The sequence below is a fragment of the Mastacembelus armatus genome, chromosome 18 (assembly GCF_900324485.2).
Source record: "Mastacembelus armatus chromosome 18, fMasArm1.2, whole genome shotgun sequence".
In the NCBI taxonomy this organism is placed as follows: domain Eukaryota; kingdom Metazoa; phylum Chordata; class Actinopteri; order Synbranchiformes; family Mastacembelidae; genus Mastacembelus; species Mastacembelus armatus.
In genome coordinates, this window is record NC_046650.1 from 558824 (window position 1) to 575226 (window position 16403).

General features: G+C 41.0%; 1 protein-coding gene across 1 annotated transcript in view; it reads left to right on the forward strand.

Moving 5' to 3' along the window:
- Positions 1 to 15440, forward strand: part of cd99l2 (CD99 molecule-like 2) — a 31019-nt gene extending 15579 nt beyond the window's left edge. The window contains exons 3-10 of the mRNA XM_026299051.1: positions 4649 to 4687; positions 4978 to 5100; positions 9349 to 9429; positions 10232 to 10300; positions 10372 to 10425; positions 10520 to 10639; positions 13072 to 13137; positions 13687 to 15440. Coding sequence (XP_026154836.1) covers positions 4649 to 4687; positions 4978 to 5100; positions 9349 to 9429; positions 10232 to 10300; positions 10372 to 10425; positions 10520 to 10639; positions 13072 to 13137; positions 13687 to 13748 — 614 coding nt within the window. The 3' untranslated portion in view covers positions 13749 to 15440. The remainder of the gene's footprint in view (positions 1 to 4648; positions 4688 to 4977; positions 5101 to 9348; positions 9430 to 10231; positions 10301 to 10371; positions 10426 to 10519; positions 10640 to 13071; positions 13138 to 13686) is intronic.
- Positions 15441 to 16403: the final 963 nt, after the last annotated feature.

The following is a 16403-nucleotide window of genomic DNA, read 5'->3' on the forward strand; positions in this document are numbered from 1 at the left end:
CCGTCCTCCCGAACGGCCCCGGACCGTTGCCCGACCCAGGGGCTGTCCTCCCGAGCGGCCCCGGACCTTCGCCCGCCTCAGAGGCTGTCCTCCCGAGCGGCCCCGGGCCTTCGCCCGTCCCAGGGGCCGTCCTCCCGAGCGACCCCGGACCTTCGCCCGTCCCAGGGGCCGTCCTCCCGAACGGCCCCGGACCGTTGCCCGTCTCTGGAGCCGTCCACCCGGACAGCCTTAGACTTTGTTCGTTCCGGGGGTGACCCCCGGAGCCACCTGGAACTCTGCTCTGCCAGAGCCCAGTTATGGACTCAGAGCCCTCCCGCCCACCCTGGATTTTCTGTTTTGGACAGTGCTCTTTTTTGTTTCGGCCGTCTGGTATCCGGCCTTGAGGGGGGGGTACTGTCATGATTCCCCTTTGGGACTTCCTGCCAGAGGACTCTTGTTTTGTAATGACTTCCTGTTTTCCCCCCATTCGGGTCTCTGGCAGCTTTGTGTAATTATGTTCATGAGTTTCACCTGTCCCCGTTATGTTCACCTGTGTTTCGATTACCTCTTGTGTTCCCCTATTTATACCTCCCTTGTTCCTGTGTTCCTCGCTGGATCATTGCGTGCATTGCATTAAATGCTCTGAACTGAGTGAGTTAAGTTTACCATACCTGTGTGTGTTTGTCTTGGATCTGCCCTTGCCTGCTTGCCCGCCGTGTGGCGGAGAATTTTCCCCGCCTGAGTTCTGGGAATAAAGCGTGTTGTTGTCTGCACTTGGGTCCTCACCTTTCCTCCTTCTCACCACACCACCCGCAACCCGTGACAATGAGAGTCAGTCAGTTTGATTGGCAAAGTGTCTACATACACAAAGCATTTTTATGGCATATTTTTTTTATGACAATGAATTTATACAGTAATTTGACAGACAACAGCAGTGTCAACAAAAGGTAAACAATTATATACAAGTCAAGTGTTTGTGTAAGTTAGAAGTAAAACTGAGTTCATAATTATGTACAATTTATGCATGTATACATGTTTATTTACAGTCCTGAATTTATATGTATGGTTAATGTATAGATGTTAAAAACAAGATGGTGCATTTACAAGTTAACTTACCATAATTGGTTGGGTGATTGAACACCATAGACCCTTCTGCGTATAGCATTCCGACGTCTGAATGACCGTCCAATGGGATCCACTCGATGCAGACTCAGTCTGACCTGCCAACGCTGAACCCTCAAGCCACGTGATCTCAGGCTTCCAAGTACATATGCTTCTCCTGCATTTGGAGTATTTTGCAGTATACCAGTCACGACACTGTCCAGATCTTCATTTGACAATGTTGCGTATCTTAATGGATCGAGACCCAGAGTTTGTCTGTGCCTGTACAGCGTTCTTCGACTAATTCCAAAGCATGATGCAATTCTCTGCCATGTCATACCAATTGACACAAAGTGATGAATCTGCTCAGCTGCTATGGTGTATTGGGGCCGACCAGGATGTCGAGTCAAGGTTGTTGGTGGTGTAAAATTGTTGTTTACGTCAAGGGATCTCTGTCTGGCTTCATGTTCATGCAGCAAATTGCAGAAGCATCTGTACAGTGATCCTAGTAGGTTACGTGTATCTGTGATGTCCTGATCATATCTGGAAATAGCACCAAGAAATGCAGATAGAGTTCGTGTATGATCTTCCAGCTCTCTATAAAGCCTATCCTGACCGAAACTGTTCCCGTCTTCATATTGCAGTGATTCAATACAGTGAAGAGCACTAGTAAAAAAAACTTGCAACTTCCTCTTCATTGCCTCTAACCTCAAGCAAAAGTGTTTGGGCTTGAAAAATAAAGAGAATAAGAAGAACATACATTATAATTGAAAAACGCTCTTCTTACACCTCACCGGTAACATCGGAGTTGCTGAAGGCAGTGACACACCGCGACGTTGGCGCGATGGGAAGAGCGATGCTAGGCTGCTGTCCAGCGTGTCCACAGTTGAAGTTGCGGTGTTCGGCTGCTGACCGACTGCTGTCGCATTTGACAGGGTTCTGATGGTCTCCGCTGATGCCAGAATATTATTGAGTAAAGCAGCTGCTTCGGTTAGACTGCTTGCAGTGTCCTGTGCTGACATTAGTGTGTCCCACAAACGACGCCATTACCAGTCCAATTTAAACCACGCTCGTTTTTTCAGCCACGTCCGGTTTAAATGAAATACTTTCCGGTTTAACTGAAATACCTTCCGTTTTAACTGAAATACCTTCCGGTTTAACTGAAATACTTTCCGTTTTAACTGAAATACCTTCCGGTTTAACCCTCTGGGGTCTGAGGGGGTTTTTGGGGCCTGGACAAATTTTGACATGTCCTGACATTTGTGCTTTTTTCAGTGTTTTTTAAACATATTAATGTCTAAAGTCTAATAACACTGTAATCAGCACAAAATTGGCTACAATAATATGTGAGCATCAAGTTTATACATTATTGTGTTTTTGAGAAAAAAGTGGTTATGCATGGTTAGTGAAAAACTACAATTTTTTACTCCCTGAAATAAGACCATAAAACACAAACAGAACACTGGTTCACAAGACTTTGGAGACCTGCATGTTGTAGGCTGAAGTGTTTACTTCAGAGTGCTGTGAATGTCATCTTGTTCACACATTCACAGAAAACAATACACTGATTTAAATTTTCTAAGACACTTTTTGTCCAGAAAGGCCATATGCAAGAGGGTGTGTCTGAGGATGAATAGTCATGTGATTTACCTGAGAACACAAAAGACGCACTGAACGTCCAGACAAAGGCGCGCATAATGAGCCTTTCAGTCAATGTAGATGGGACGGATTAGTGCTGTACAATACAACACAATGAGGAGCCAAACGATCCTCATTTGAGTTAAAATCAGTGTTTTTACTCTGAGGACAAGCTAAACTATTTGTCTCTGTGTGGAATGTAAGGAGCGCCGCTTCACGTGCATAACGCGCCATCATCCAAACGCGCAGAAAAAGTGAGTAAATTCTATGATGAAGTTTGATATTTTGTGTCATTTCTCGGGGGCGTGCACATATTTACCTGGTTCACCTGAGATTATTTACATGTGAACAGTGGACAGTGTACAAGGCGGGACCGCATTACCTGTAATGAGGTGAGACAGGAAAAAACGGACTTCTCCTTACGTTCATACGGATTAAATAAAAAGTGATGATTTGTTTTTGACTTGAATTGTTTCACTGAAAAGAAAACATTTCAAGCTTTCTAGCCATATAATTCTTATTTTTATGAGCCAAGTATTCGTATTGTGTGTGAGAGTGTTTCAAGTGTGTGTGTGTGAGCATTTCACGTGTGTGTGAGAGCGTTTCACGTGTGTGCGTGAGAGCATTTCACATGTGTGTGAGAGAGTGTTTCATACATGTGTGTGAGAGTGTTTCATACATGTGTGTGAGAGCGTTTCACGTGTGTGTGAGAGTGTTTCATACGTGTGTGAGAGCGTTTCACGTGTGTGTGAGAGTGTTTCATACGTGTGTGAGAGCGTTTCACGTGTGTGTGTGCGTTTCACGTGTGTGTGTGAGAGCGTTTCACGTGTGTGTGTGTGAGCGTTTCACGTGTGTGTGTGAGAGAGTGTTTCATACGTGTGTGTGAGAGCGTTTCACATGTGTGTGTGTGAGCGTTTCAGGTGTGTGTGTGTGTGAGAGAGTGTTTCATACGTGTGTGTGAGAGCAAATTTCTGAATAATGTCTCTAACGGCCCCTCATATAAATGTGAATTTTATTTTTGTTCACTTGTTCAGTGTATGCTTAGGTAGGTTTGTATCACTGATTTTGAATATCCAGGAATAGAAAATAGATGCACTCTATGTACTTTTAAGGCTAGACTTAAAACGTTCCTCTTTGACAAAGCATATAGGTAGGGCTGGCTTCAGGCAACCCTGAACCATCCCTTAGTTATGCTGCCATAGGCCTAGACTGCCCAAGGACCATCGGTGCACTGAGCTCCCCGACCCTACCCTAACCCTCCCTTCTCTTCACCTCTCTTCCTCTCCTCCCCCCTCACATGTATATTCCACCATTGAATGTCACTAACCTTGTGCTCTCTCTCTCTCCCCTAGTTTGTGCTCTCTCCCTCTCTCCCTGTTCTCTCTCTGTACCTTCTGCAGGTGTCCCTGGTCCTGGAGCTGTATATTGCTGATGTGCAGTTAATGGCCCCACCAACCTGCAGTGTCTATTTATTGTTTATTGTTGCTTTTCTTTTCTCTATCCTCTATCCACTCACCCCAACCGGTCGAGGCAGATGGCCGCCCAAACTGAGCCTGGTTCTGCTGGAGGTTTTTTCTTCCGTTAAAAGGAGATTTTCCTCTCCAGTGCTTGCTCATAAGGGATTTGTTGGGTGTTTTTGTTTTTTGTAAAATGCCTTGAGATGATTGTATTGTGATTTGGCACTATACAAATAAAATTGAATTGAATTGATATATATTGCAAAATGATATTATAATAATGTCTGTTAAGAAACCCTTGTATTTTAAATTATTTAATTATGAGATTATGCATTGCTTTTGAATTTCAAATATGTCTGCACCTAAACTACATAATATTTAATATTCACTTATGCAGGATACCAGGTATAATGCATCCTTTTATATGATTATATAACTATAATACATCTAATAATGTTTTACTTTTACCTCAGTAACCCCTGCATCAAAGCCAGCAGGAGGACCAGGAGGAGGTGAGAACCTGATGCCTAAGCTATTTAATACCCATTAAATACTCCATTAAAAGATAACTAAATATTTTTAACTGCAAACTAATTGGAAGCAATGATGTAGACCAGAATGTTTTATTTGAGGACCATGGGAGTGATAGGAACTTTTGGAAGCTACCAAAGAACAATGGGAATGATACTTTCACTTTGACTGAAAAAATGTATTTGCATCTGTCAGTCAAAACAGACATGAAGCATTTGCATTTGCATTTATATGATTATACTTAAATAAAGGTCTGCTGTTTTCTCTGCAGGGCATGAATTGGATTTATTTAAAGTTGATGCCACCAGCACCACCACAACCAAAGCCCCACCCAAGGTTGTACCTAAAATCCCCACAGGCACCAAGGCCCCAGTTAAGCCCAAACCGAAGCCAGGTGAGAGAACACGCCTCTCTATGTTTACACCCAGCTGCTTCTTCCTTTTGAGGCCTGACCATAGCTGAAGAAAGTAGGCCAACTAAACAATTTACTGTTCTCAACCTAGGTGATCCTGTAAATCCTGCAAGGTCACACCAAGCACCAATTCCCACGTCTGTGTACCAAATCAAACATCCATCCCAAGCCTGCACTGATTATAGGCTATACAATTTGCACTGATGGACAGACATGGACAGTGTGTACTGTAGAGCTTAGAGACAGAATTTAAATGGATCAGTTCTATAATGGTATGTTAATTTACTGTTTAGAAGCATTCACTCTCCTGCCACAGTTCCATTAGTTTTTCTTCTTTTTTTTTTTCTCAGTGCACTTTTAGTTTTTTGTACTGTATCTTAAGCATAATATTTTATTAATTTACTGATACTTCCCCCTTGAGGGATGTGCATAGATATGTAATTTCAGTTTTCACTCATTAATTACATCCAGTCAGTTTCACTTTGCCATTTTTGGTCAGGTGTTAAGATAAAATCAGTGAAATCCTATGCTTGCAGGACTAGTGTTTAACATCAAAGCCTTCCAGTGTCTAAAAGTGAAAGGGAATGATTCCTTCATTTGCTGGTAGGCCTTCAAGATGAAATATATAAGGGAAGTGATAAATTACATTGGCAATAGCTTAGCGGCAATTGAAAACAATGACAAAACATTAAAGTTCATTGAAAAACAGTAAAATGAAGCCATATATGTATGTATGTATGCATGTATATGTAACACTTAACAGCTTCAACAGGTCCGTTAGGTACCAGTAGCTGTCAGGATCCGCATTTTCTGTTTCCTGTTTCTTTTATTTTGTAGGATCCTGACAGGAACTGGCTTTTGTTTTATTTTGTTCACTTTACTTTGACCTAATTAGTTATTGTTTTCACCTGTTCCTTGTTTGTTCCTTTTCCTTTATATGCCTTTGTTGATCCACAGTTTAGTTGCCAGGTTGTCTGTTAATACATTGTTTTGAGTCCTGCTAAGACATCGTTTTTGAGCCCTGTCAATACACTTGCGTTTTCTTTTGGAATTTTGATCATGGACTACCTTTTGTTTACCCCAGGTTTAAATTAAGTATTCTGCCTCTTTTTGTATTAGTTTTTTTGGGTCTTTTTCCCATGTCTTCAGTTCATGTTTCTTTGTCTCGTGTCATGTTTCATGCCCTTGTGTTTCCATGCCTTGAGTCCCTGTGTTCCATGTCCTTATTCTCTGTGTAGTCTGCATCTCCCTCAATGTGTGTGTGACCCAGAGTACCTCATGCCCTGACTCCCTGTTTTCATGTTCATGTTTTCTTGTAGTCTGTGACCCAGACTACCTCATGCCCTGACTCTCTGTTTTCATGTTCATGTTTTCTTGTAGTCTGGTGCGTCTCCCTCAATGTGTGTGACCCGGACTACCTCATGCCTTGACTCCCTTCTTGTGTTCTCATGTGTCTGTGTGGTCTGGTGCGTTTCCCCAGTTGTGTGTGTGACCCAGACTACTCCATGCCTTGACTCCCTTTTTGTGTTCATGTGTCTGTGTGGTCTGGTGCGTCTCCCCAGTTGTGTGTGTGACCCAGACTACTCCATGCCTTGACTCCCTTTTTGTGTTCATGTGTCTGTGTGGTCTGGTGCGTCTCCCCAGGTATGTGTGACCCAGACCCTCATGCCTTGTTCCCTGGTGTCCATGTCTTCGTTCCATATTCATGTTTCATGTCCTTGTGTCTCCCTGCCTTGACCCAGTCCCCACTTAGCCAAGTGTTTTGTTTCCTGTTTTGCCTAGTTTAGTTAAAGTCTTGTTTTGAACCCTGAGTACCAGAGTGGGCGCATCATTGGTCCTAAAATTAAATAATAATTCCCGAACCCTGACAGTAGCCCACTGCAGCAGCTACAATATGTGTAAATACAAGTTAATTAGTTAGAATTTAATATTAGTAGTTCTATAACTTAGATTTCAACCATAAAATGGATATTAAAATGGATGATGTATCACCACTTCATGCTACTATGCAGAAGTGAACAGGGTCAAAGGCTGTCATTCAATCATCCAAAATTCACCTTTTTTATAACTTATTAACCAACTTATCAGGGTAAACTAAATTGATTGTCAGTCAGTGTTTTTGGTGTATCCTGTACCGTTGGTACTTGACTGACTGCCGTTGACTACTTTTTAGCAGATTCAACACAGTGAATCAGTAGCAGGTCCTTTTGGTAAGAGAAATCATCTGGCTAGCTGTTCAGCTTTGTGGAACAGTGTAGTATCCATGTGTGCAGTGGCATTTTTCAGGCAATTCAGTCTCTCTGTCTTTCAGCGCAGCAGCTTATTTGCACTGTCAACAGGTTGCTGTCACTCTGTCTTGTGGTCATTCCTTCTGTCATCTTCTTCACTGTGTTCTGAAGGCTTATAGGCCAGAACAGTGACTAAAGTGATTGAAAATAATATTTAGTATTGAAAACAAAACTCTGAATTCAAAAAGGAAACTCCAGCATTTCCAGGCATTCCAGCTTACACCTTGACTGGATTGGAAGTATCCAGTCTGGATGGCAATAACTTTTATCAGCTTCCTGAGGTGCTCACACAGCAGAAAATGCCAGTTAGTACTGACAACCTGATAACATTTGAAGATTTGGATAAGTTTCCATACCTATCAAAGGTGCACATCCCAAACATAAAAGCAAATGTCCACTGATTGGTATGAACCCACAATATTGGAACCTCTCAAGATAGTCAGCAGCTGTGGGACTGACCCATATGCTGTTAGGACCGTGTTGTTAATGGTCCACTGAATCGTCTCGGACTGAGACGAAGGGCTAGTCGGAGACTGAGACAAAGAGCTTGTCGTGAGCTCAGGTTCTGGAATCCTGGGCAGAACCTCAACAGGTGGACGCTGTCGTCTGCGCTCTGAGGTTCTGGAGTCTATCTCTTCGGACCCCAGCTATGCTGTTGTCGAGGCTGCAGTACAGGGGAGTTAGGTGATGGCGCTGAAGACAAATCGGGCTGCTATGGGCTCCGGCGAGAAAGCAGCTCTAGGCCCCGGGGAGAAGGCAGCTCTGGGCCCCGGCTGAGGGAGTGAGAGCACAGGCGGAGGGAGTGACTTTGGCCGACAGGTTGAGGACTCTGGCACACTGGCTGGAGAAGGAGTTTGCCCCCTCCCACATTGCCGTCGTCGCCGCAGCACTGTAGGTGTACAACCAACGGGGACTGAGCCTTGAGCTTCCAGTTTGGAAGTACATTTTTATTCAAATATAGTACCAACTAGAAAGTATGTAATTTAGGACGTACCCAAGATGTTTTCCACAGAGCTGGGATCCTCCCCAACTGTAGACTCAGGTTGGAGAACCTCTAGAAGCTCACACATTTGGGGAGCACAGTCCTTAAGCAGCCTTGGACATACAACATCTGTACCAGCTGCCTTCCCATGGCACAGTCTTTGTAACTGCAGCCGCATCCCAGTTACTGTGACAGATGTTTGAGCATGCCCAGGTGAAGTAGAGAGTATAGCTGCAGTGGTGGAGATGCACACAGGTGGAGGACAAAACGGAGCAGGAGATGAAGGAGGAGACATTAAGGAAGAATGAGTGGGTATGGCTGGACAGGCTGGGACATTACCACCAGTGTCAAATCTGTTGAAGAACTTGTTGAGTTCATTTGCTCTGTTATTTAACTTTTTGATTATGATTGTCCATGTCTTGCTGGCCATAAGTGCTTAACTGTGCCGCCCCTGCCTTTACAGGCCCCACCCCCAGCATCTTTCTCCAAAGTTGGTGTGCAGCGCAGGCAGTTATCTGTGCCATCTGAGCTTTAGTCTGCATGCCATGGTTTTCAGAACAGAGTTCTGTGTATGCGTGCCAACAGATTTATTTAGTAAGAAAATGTTTGCATTATACACCATGTAGATGTTAAAGCTTTAAATATAAAAAAAAAAAACTTCTCTTTTAGTCATGACAAACCCTTTAGCCCTTTAGTTGGTGGTACCCTAAGTGAGCCCCTATGTGCCCTATACCTAAAAATGGCTCTAGGCTGTAGCTTTTCACTGACTGAATGGACCAAATAATATACACTACATGTACAACAAATGCAACATTTGCATAACAATCACATTTCACAGTTCTTTCTTTAAATTGTTTTTTTTTTTCTTTTCTTTTTTTTCCACTCACTTCTCTGAGTTTACAGTAATGCTTTTTTTCCTTTGGCATTATTTGCAATAACACTGATCCTTGGCCCTTACAGCTGGTGTTGACTTTGACCTTGCTGATGCTTTGGACCCAAATAATGACAGTGATGGCAAGGATAAAAACAAAGGCCAGGGAGGTGGGTGGTTGTGCATTCTGTAGGTTTAGTGTTTTGCAGCTGCTAGCTAGGTGTTAGTTAAAATCATAAATGCATATTAATTCCAATGACTCAATAAGGAGTTTCTCTTGGATGGAACAATTAAAGACAACATAAGTAAAATTTCACTCAAATGCTTGTATATGATTTGGTGCTAGACCACATTTTCTTTTTGTGTTGTTCAGTTCTTGTGTCAGTAAGAAAGCTAGTTTCATGGTCTCCAACACAACAGGAATGACCATCATTTCAATAACACTCAAAGTAATTTTTCTTGCTCATCATCCCCTCCCACTCTGTTCAGATAGTCCCCCACTTCAAGTTATGTTTGCATTTAAAGTTGTATTAACCGTTTTTTGGAGTTTAAGCTCAACATTAAGATTCAGAGTATCTCCATATGTTTTTAGAACCATTTTTCTATGTTCCGTCCTCCATTATTATGTTTTATTCTTATATTTTGTCCTAAACTAAATACATATACCCTGAGGAAAAAAGGTGTAAGACTGCTGTTGATTACATCTTTAAATATATTGTCATGTATATTGATAGATTATATTATATTACCTTCTTTCAGATATGTCAGATTTCTGAAAGCACTGCAAACCAGAAATTGTGGGCTGTGAAATATGTTAGTATTTGTCATTTTTTGACAAATTATCAAATTGCATCAGACCCCCTCCCACATACACACACACACACACCACAACCACCCTCATCACCTACTGAAAACACAGCAAACCAGTTTTGCCATTCTCAGTGCACTAATTATTTCTGTCTCCTCTGTCAGGTGGATTTTCTGACAGTGATCTTATAGAGGTCAGTAAGGATGACAGCTACAAACCTGACAAAGGCAAAGGTAATGTCTGGACATGTATAGATACATGTAACAGTTTAAATAGATGTTAATACTGATATCTTTTTCTGCAGGTGGACGTCCAAGTGGTAGCAGTGATCAGATTAACCAGTATGATGAAAACACTGGTGGGATTTTTCTATCAGTGTTGTTATAAAAATGTATATAAATGCATACCTGTTTGTCCAGCAGACTAAGCGTTCTGAATCTGTGTCTTTCCAGAGACCACAGCTGAGGTGGGCACGATTGCAGGGATTGTTAGTGCGGTTGCCATGGCACTTGTGGGTGCAATTAGCAGTTACATCTCCTACCAGAAGAAGAAGCTGTGCTTTAGTATACAACGTAAGGTTTTTACATGACAGTCATGTTTAGAGGAGTCAGTCTCTTGAGACATTGTCCTCACCAACTTACTGCAATACATGTAAAATGGTAATATAGTACAGCTGTACTGTTTGGAAGTCTTAATACTATGGAAGTTTTTTTTTTTTTTTTGGCTTCTTTATTCAGTTGGCAATTCAATGTGTAAAGTGGCAATTTATTATTCAGTTTGCTTTCAATCATTTTATTTCAAATGTAAGCAGAATCAATTGGTTAATCCTTTGGTGTCAGAATTCAATCCAACTGTCACTCGCTCATCAAGTGAGTCCATGCCTGCACCTGCTATGACCCACTCCTACCCTGCCTCTGATTGGCCAACTCAAACCGTAAGATTGACCAATCAAGGCAACAAGTCAGAGCTGTGAGAAGAGCAGTGAATCATTAACTTTGTTTACGAAGAGTACCTATTGGCGAAGTCAGTGTTCCAGTTAGCTACAGGCCCCTACAGCCGAAAAAATGCATACCTAAATTAAACTACCTGTTGTACTTACATTTTAAAGGTTATATTGATCGACCTTGGTATCATTAGAAAGAAAAGACTTTCTAGTTTATTGTGAAAAAGTCAGAATCTGGCTAATGTTAGTCTTAAACTCAATGGTGGAATATACATGAGGTGGGAGGAGAGAAGAGAGGGGAGGGGAAGGGAAAGGGGGGGGTTAGGGTAGGGGAGCTCAGTGCACCAATGGTCCTCGGGCAGTCTAGGCCTATAGCAGCATAACTAAGGGATGGTTCAGGGTTGCCTGAAGTCAGCCCTAACTATATGCTTTGTCAAAGAAGAAGGTTTTAAGTCTAGCCTTAAAAGTATAGAGAGTGTCTGCCTCCTGAACCCAGGCTGGGAGCTGGTTCCATAGGAGAGGAGCTTGATAACTAAAGGCTCTGCCTCCCATTCTGCTTTTGGAAACTCTGGGAACCACAAGTAGACCTGCACTCTGAGAGCGAAGTGGTCTATTGGGATAATATAGTACTACGAGGTCTTTAAGGTATGAAGGAGCTTGATCATGAAGGGATTTGTATGTGAGGAGAAGGATTTTAAATTCTATTCTGGATTTTACAGGGAGCCAATGAAGAGAAGCTAATATAGGAGAAATATGATCTCTCTTGCTAGTTCCTGTCAGGACTCTGGCTGCGGCATTCTGGATTAACTGGAGGCTTTTTATGGAGATACTGGGACATCCAGATAAGGCTAGATTCCTGTAACTCATTATTAAGGTAACAAATGCATGGACTAGTTTTTCTGCATCATTTTGAAACAGGATGTTCCTAATTTTGGCAATGTTGTGCAGGTGAAAGAAAAAAAAATTGTTTTATGTGTGAGTTAAAGGACATGTCCTGGTCAAAAATAACTCCAAGGTTTTTCACAGTAGTGCAGGAGGCCAGGGCTATGCCATCTAAAGTAGCTATAATTTCAGAAAAGCTATTTCTGAGGTTTTTAGGCCCATAATAGAATAAGCAAAACACCACTGACCTTATGGACTGTTTCACAGTCCATAGAGCAGGATTACTATTGCAACAACACATCATCAGTAGGGTAAAACTAACCTGTCTCACGACGGTCTAAACCCAGCTCACGTTCCCTATTAGTGGGTGAACTAAACCGTAGTCTTTTTCACCTGTGTGTATACCTCCTACTGTTCGCACTCACGGAACACAACTAAAATGTCTCATCTGAAGCACAGGTTTGCTTGGTACTGTAAAACACATATGGTACATAGATGCACATGTTCAAAAATATTGTGTATTTCTCTGACTCTAGTATGAAAAATGAATATCACAAGTTAATTTTGTGGCGCTTTGACACAGGGTGTCCAGGGTGTACCCCTGTCTTTCACCCAGAGAGGTGGGATAGGCTCCAGCAGATCCCCATGACCCTGATTAGGAATAAATGGGTATAGATGATGGATGGATGGATGGATGGATGGAATAATTCAAAGTGAATCTGGTACTGAATTGTCAATTCCAAAATGCATTTTCAAATTGCATGACTAAATTGCACATTGAATTGCCAATTGTAAAATGCATTGCCAGGTTTAAATAGCATTCTTTTGTCATAGAGCCAGAATGGTGACTTTGGGCTTTGGCACTGAAAAATAACACTGGGCAGTGAAAACAAAACCAAAACTGAAAAATTAAACATTGGAACTGACGCATTTGTACTGAAAATCTTTGCAGTACCTTGCAGTACCAATTCTACTGAGCCTTTTAAGTCATTGTTTTGGTTTCATAGCCCAAAACTTTACTCCCTGCACTATTTACATTTCAATGCAGCTTTAAAGAATATCTGGTAAGGACTATTGTAATGTGTAAATCAGCAGCAGGTTGCAGCAGGAATACAGTATTAGTATAATACAGTACACAGTGTGTTAATTCTCAGTAAATGCACTCTTGTAAATAAACAGAGAGCCTGAACACTGACATGGTAAAGGCGGGAAACCCTGACGCTGTGGTGGCTACAGAACCGCAAGGTAAACACACACTGGTATTGCATTCTGTTCACATCTGATATATGCTATTTTGCAAAACACTTAGATTTTTGCAATTACTATAACTTGATAACTTTATTTGTTGTAGATTGGTCTGACCATGACAAATGTCTGTGACTATATGCAGAGATTAACAGAGCTGTCATTTAGCTCAACATACAATGAAGTTCAAAAGCAGTCTGAGTTTGTGTAAATGAACCTTTAGTTTGAAACTTTTAAGTGTCTTATAGATAGATACTAGAACTGCTTAGTACATACAAATATGTCTGAATACAATTGTTATATGGTAATAAATCATTGCATTAATGTTTTTCTTCTTCCAATTTCTTCATATGTGTTTTTTTATGTGTGCCTGATGATTTTGTAGTTATTTCAGCATTCCACTGTCCTATGTGTATATTTCTTATAACTTGTCATTTTATTTGCTTCATAACATGTCAAAACTGCAGCTGAAAATAATGCAGCTGGCTAACACTGACAAATTTGCAGAAATTATGCAGTATAACAGCTCTGTATTTCGTGTCTTTGCAGTCCAGCAGACTCTCCTGGAACCGCCCAATTCTGAGCCTCCCACGGAAGAGAATGCTGTGTAACAAACACATACACACAAAGGTTGCGGACTTACATGTGCTGTTTTACAAACACCCCACCAAACCCAACCCCTAGACACACAGATACATACACAATAACAGCCACAGGTAATATGGTGTCGCATGTCCTTGCTGATCCTCTACTCTGTACTACAGTAGCTGGGATTTGTAGTCCTTCTACATTGAATGTGAACACAAAATCTTTTTATTCCCTGCTATAAACATGCCAACTATGTATTGAACCTTGCTAAATGTTCTTAAATATAATAATTTATTGTTTACTCGTTGAAGTCAACTATTTATATTGATTTACCACACAGCCTTCAGCATGAGAGGTCTTGAGCTTGACATGTGTTTCAGTCATAACATTTTGCTGAGATCCATACACAAGCTAGACTACTGGAAAAAATCACAGAAAAATAAAAACTCTGGGGATGGGCACACTACCGCTACGCCACCAGTGGCCCCCAGACACTGTATAGTTAACTGGATTTGGGGCCAGTTACTTCACCGAATGATTGTATTTTGGGATGCTAATAGCAGCTTTCAGAGTCCCACTTTTGATACTAATCACTTGTGAAATCATAAATAATACTTACATTAATGTACCATTTAACAACAGCCTCCAGATTTCTATTTCTAAGCCTTGTAGCAATGGATTATGTAATCACTTGTAAAATGTTGTGATGAAATGTATAAATGGCCAATTGGCAGATAATGTATTAGCACATTATCACAGTCACCAGTTACTTGCTACTTACTTACTTACCTACTTGCAGAGAGTAACATGTTAAGCAAGTTGTGCACATTGAATACACCATAACATCATGAAATAATAAAGTTCTCCTGTTCCTACAAGATGTGACATATTTATTTATTTCATAACATTTACAAGTAACACTTGTTTTCTCTTAGGTAAGTGATCAAGACTAATAATGGCCATGACTTAATGGCTTAGATTCCCTACATGCTTGGTTACATTTTGCCCATTTGGGAGATGTATTACTTTCCTCTTTTCAAAACAAAGAAAATAAGAAAGTGGACACACAAATGGCAATAAGATTGGGAAGGTGATGAAGTGGTGAAATTGATGGGATATCAGAAAAGGAAAAAAGTCAGTAGAGTAAATCACTTTTCACTGCCACAAAGATAATAGCTATCTTACTTAGACAATATGAAATGTGCATTTGAAAATACTAAAACTCTGCTTTAGCTGAGCAGATGAGGTTAGCAGCAGTAGTTAGCTTTAGGATCAAATGAAAAATGTTAAAACATTTGCTTGTGAAACACTGTGATTGTTGAACATAATTACTGTAAGCAGCTTTGTATTGGCAGTCAAAGAAGTGTGTAAGAGCATATTTATAATATTCAGTGTGTTTAACTGTTTACAAAATCTTTTTACACTTTGTGCTCAACTTTTCCTAAATCTTAGCATACTGTAACTTCTGTAGATAGTAACTACTTCTTGGTGAGTGAGCCTGTTCTGCATTGCCAGTGACTTCTTGTTTTCCTAAAAATATCTGTAATTGTGTGTTTCTGAAGAAGAAATATTTTATTTAGGACCAGATCTGCACCTGATACCATTCACTGTTTTCTATACTATCTCTCTGTCATTTTATAGCACTGCTCAGAAGCCTTAGTGATAATCAGTCAACAATTGAGTGGATTTAAGTGAAGGACTGGAAATGATGGAAAGATTTACAGTTTGCAAGGGTTTGCGTAACAAGATGATTGGTGATTACAGTTGGTTGTGTGAGGTTTAAAATACTGTGGTCTATTAATTATATGTACCTTGGTTTGCTTTTTCATCCATTTCTGTATTTATGGGTTGTTATGTGTGTTGTACGAGTTGTAAATAGTATTTTACATCTGACAAGAGGCAGCGAGGCCCTACATGAATACCACACCATGATCTCCCTCACTGTGGCTTCCCACTGTGCACTGGTTTGAGCTGTTTTTTTTTTTTTTTGTTTGTTTGTTTTTAAGTGACTAGTTGTGTTCAGGGACTATGATTAGTTGGACTAATAAACTGCTATAAGGTCACATTATAAAAGTATAAATGCATGGATAACCTGACCATTAGTGTGTCAGCTTAAGATGGTGCTTCTTATGCCCTGCACATTACCACAGGGGATGCATAGCAGTATTCATCTAACACCTCCAAGCTATACCGGGGCATGAGGAACACCCACTGCTTTAGCCACATTTAGGTGGTTACCTTTGAAGAACATAGTCCCTTGGGGGCTACTGAAAGGTGTGGATGTTGTAGCAATCTCAGTGTGAGGCACAGTGCAAACACAGAAATGTTCCATTTAATGAATGTATAAAATATTTAGTGCTATGGCAGAAACCTTTGGATTGTAGCAAAAATACAAATTCACCAAAGATGTAGCAGTGATTGAGACTGTCTTTGCCCTTATGTATTGTAATTAAATTTTTTGTAAGAATAAGGTCTTTTCATCAAGGGAAATAATTGAATATGAGCTGGTGGTATGGATGTAATGCTTACTGAATTTGTGACGATACTGTACATTATCCAGTTATGAGTTATGTGTTTGGGAAGTTGTAGTGGATATTCTTCTTTAGGGCTTGGGTCACAACAGTCATGCATGCTTTTGACTTGCAGCCCAGATATTTGGCATGTGTATGCAGTCCCGG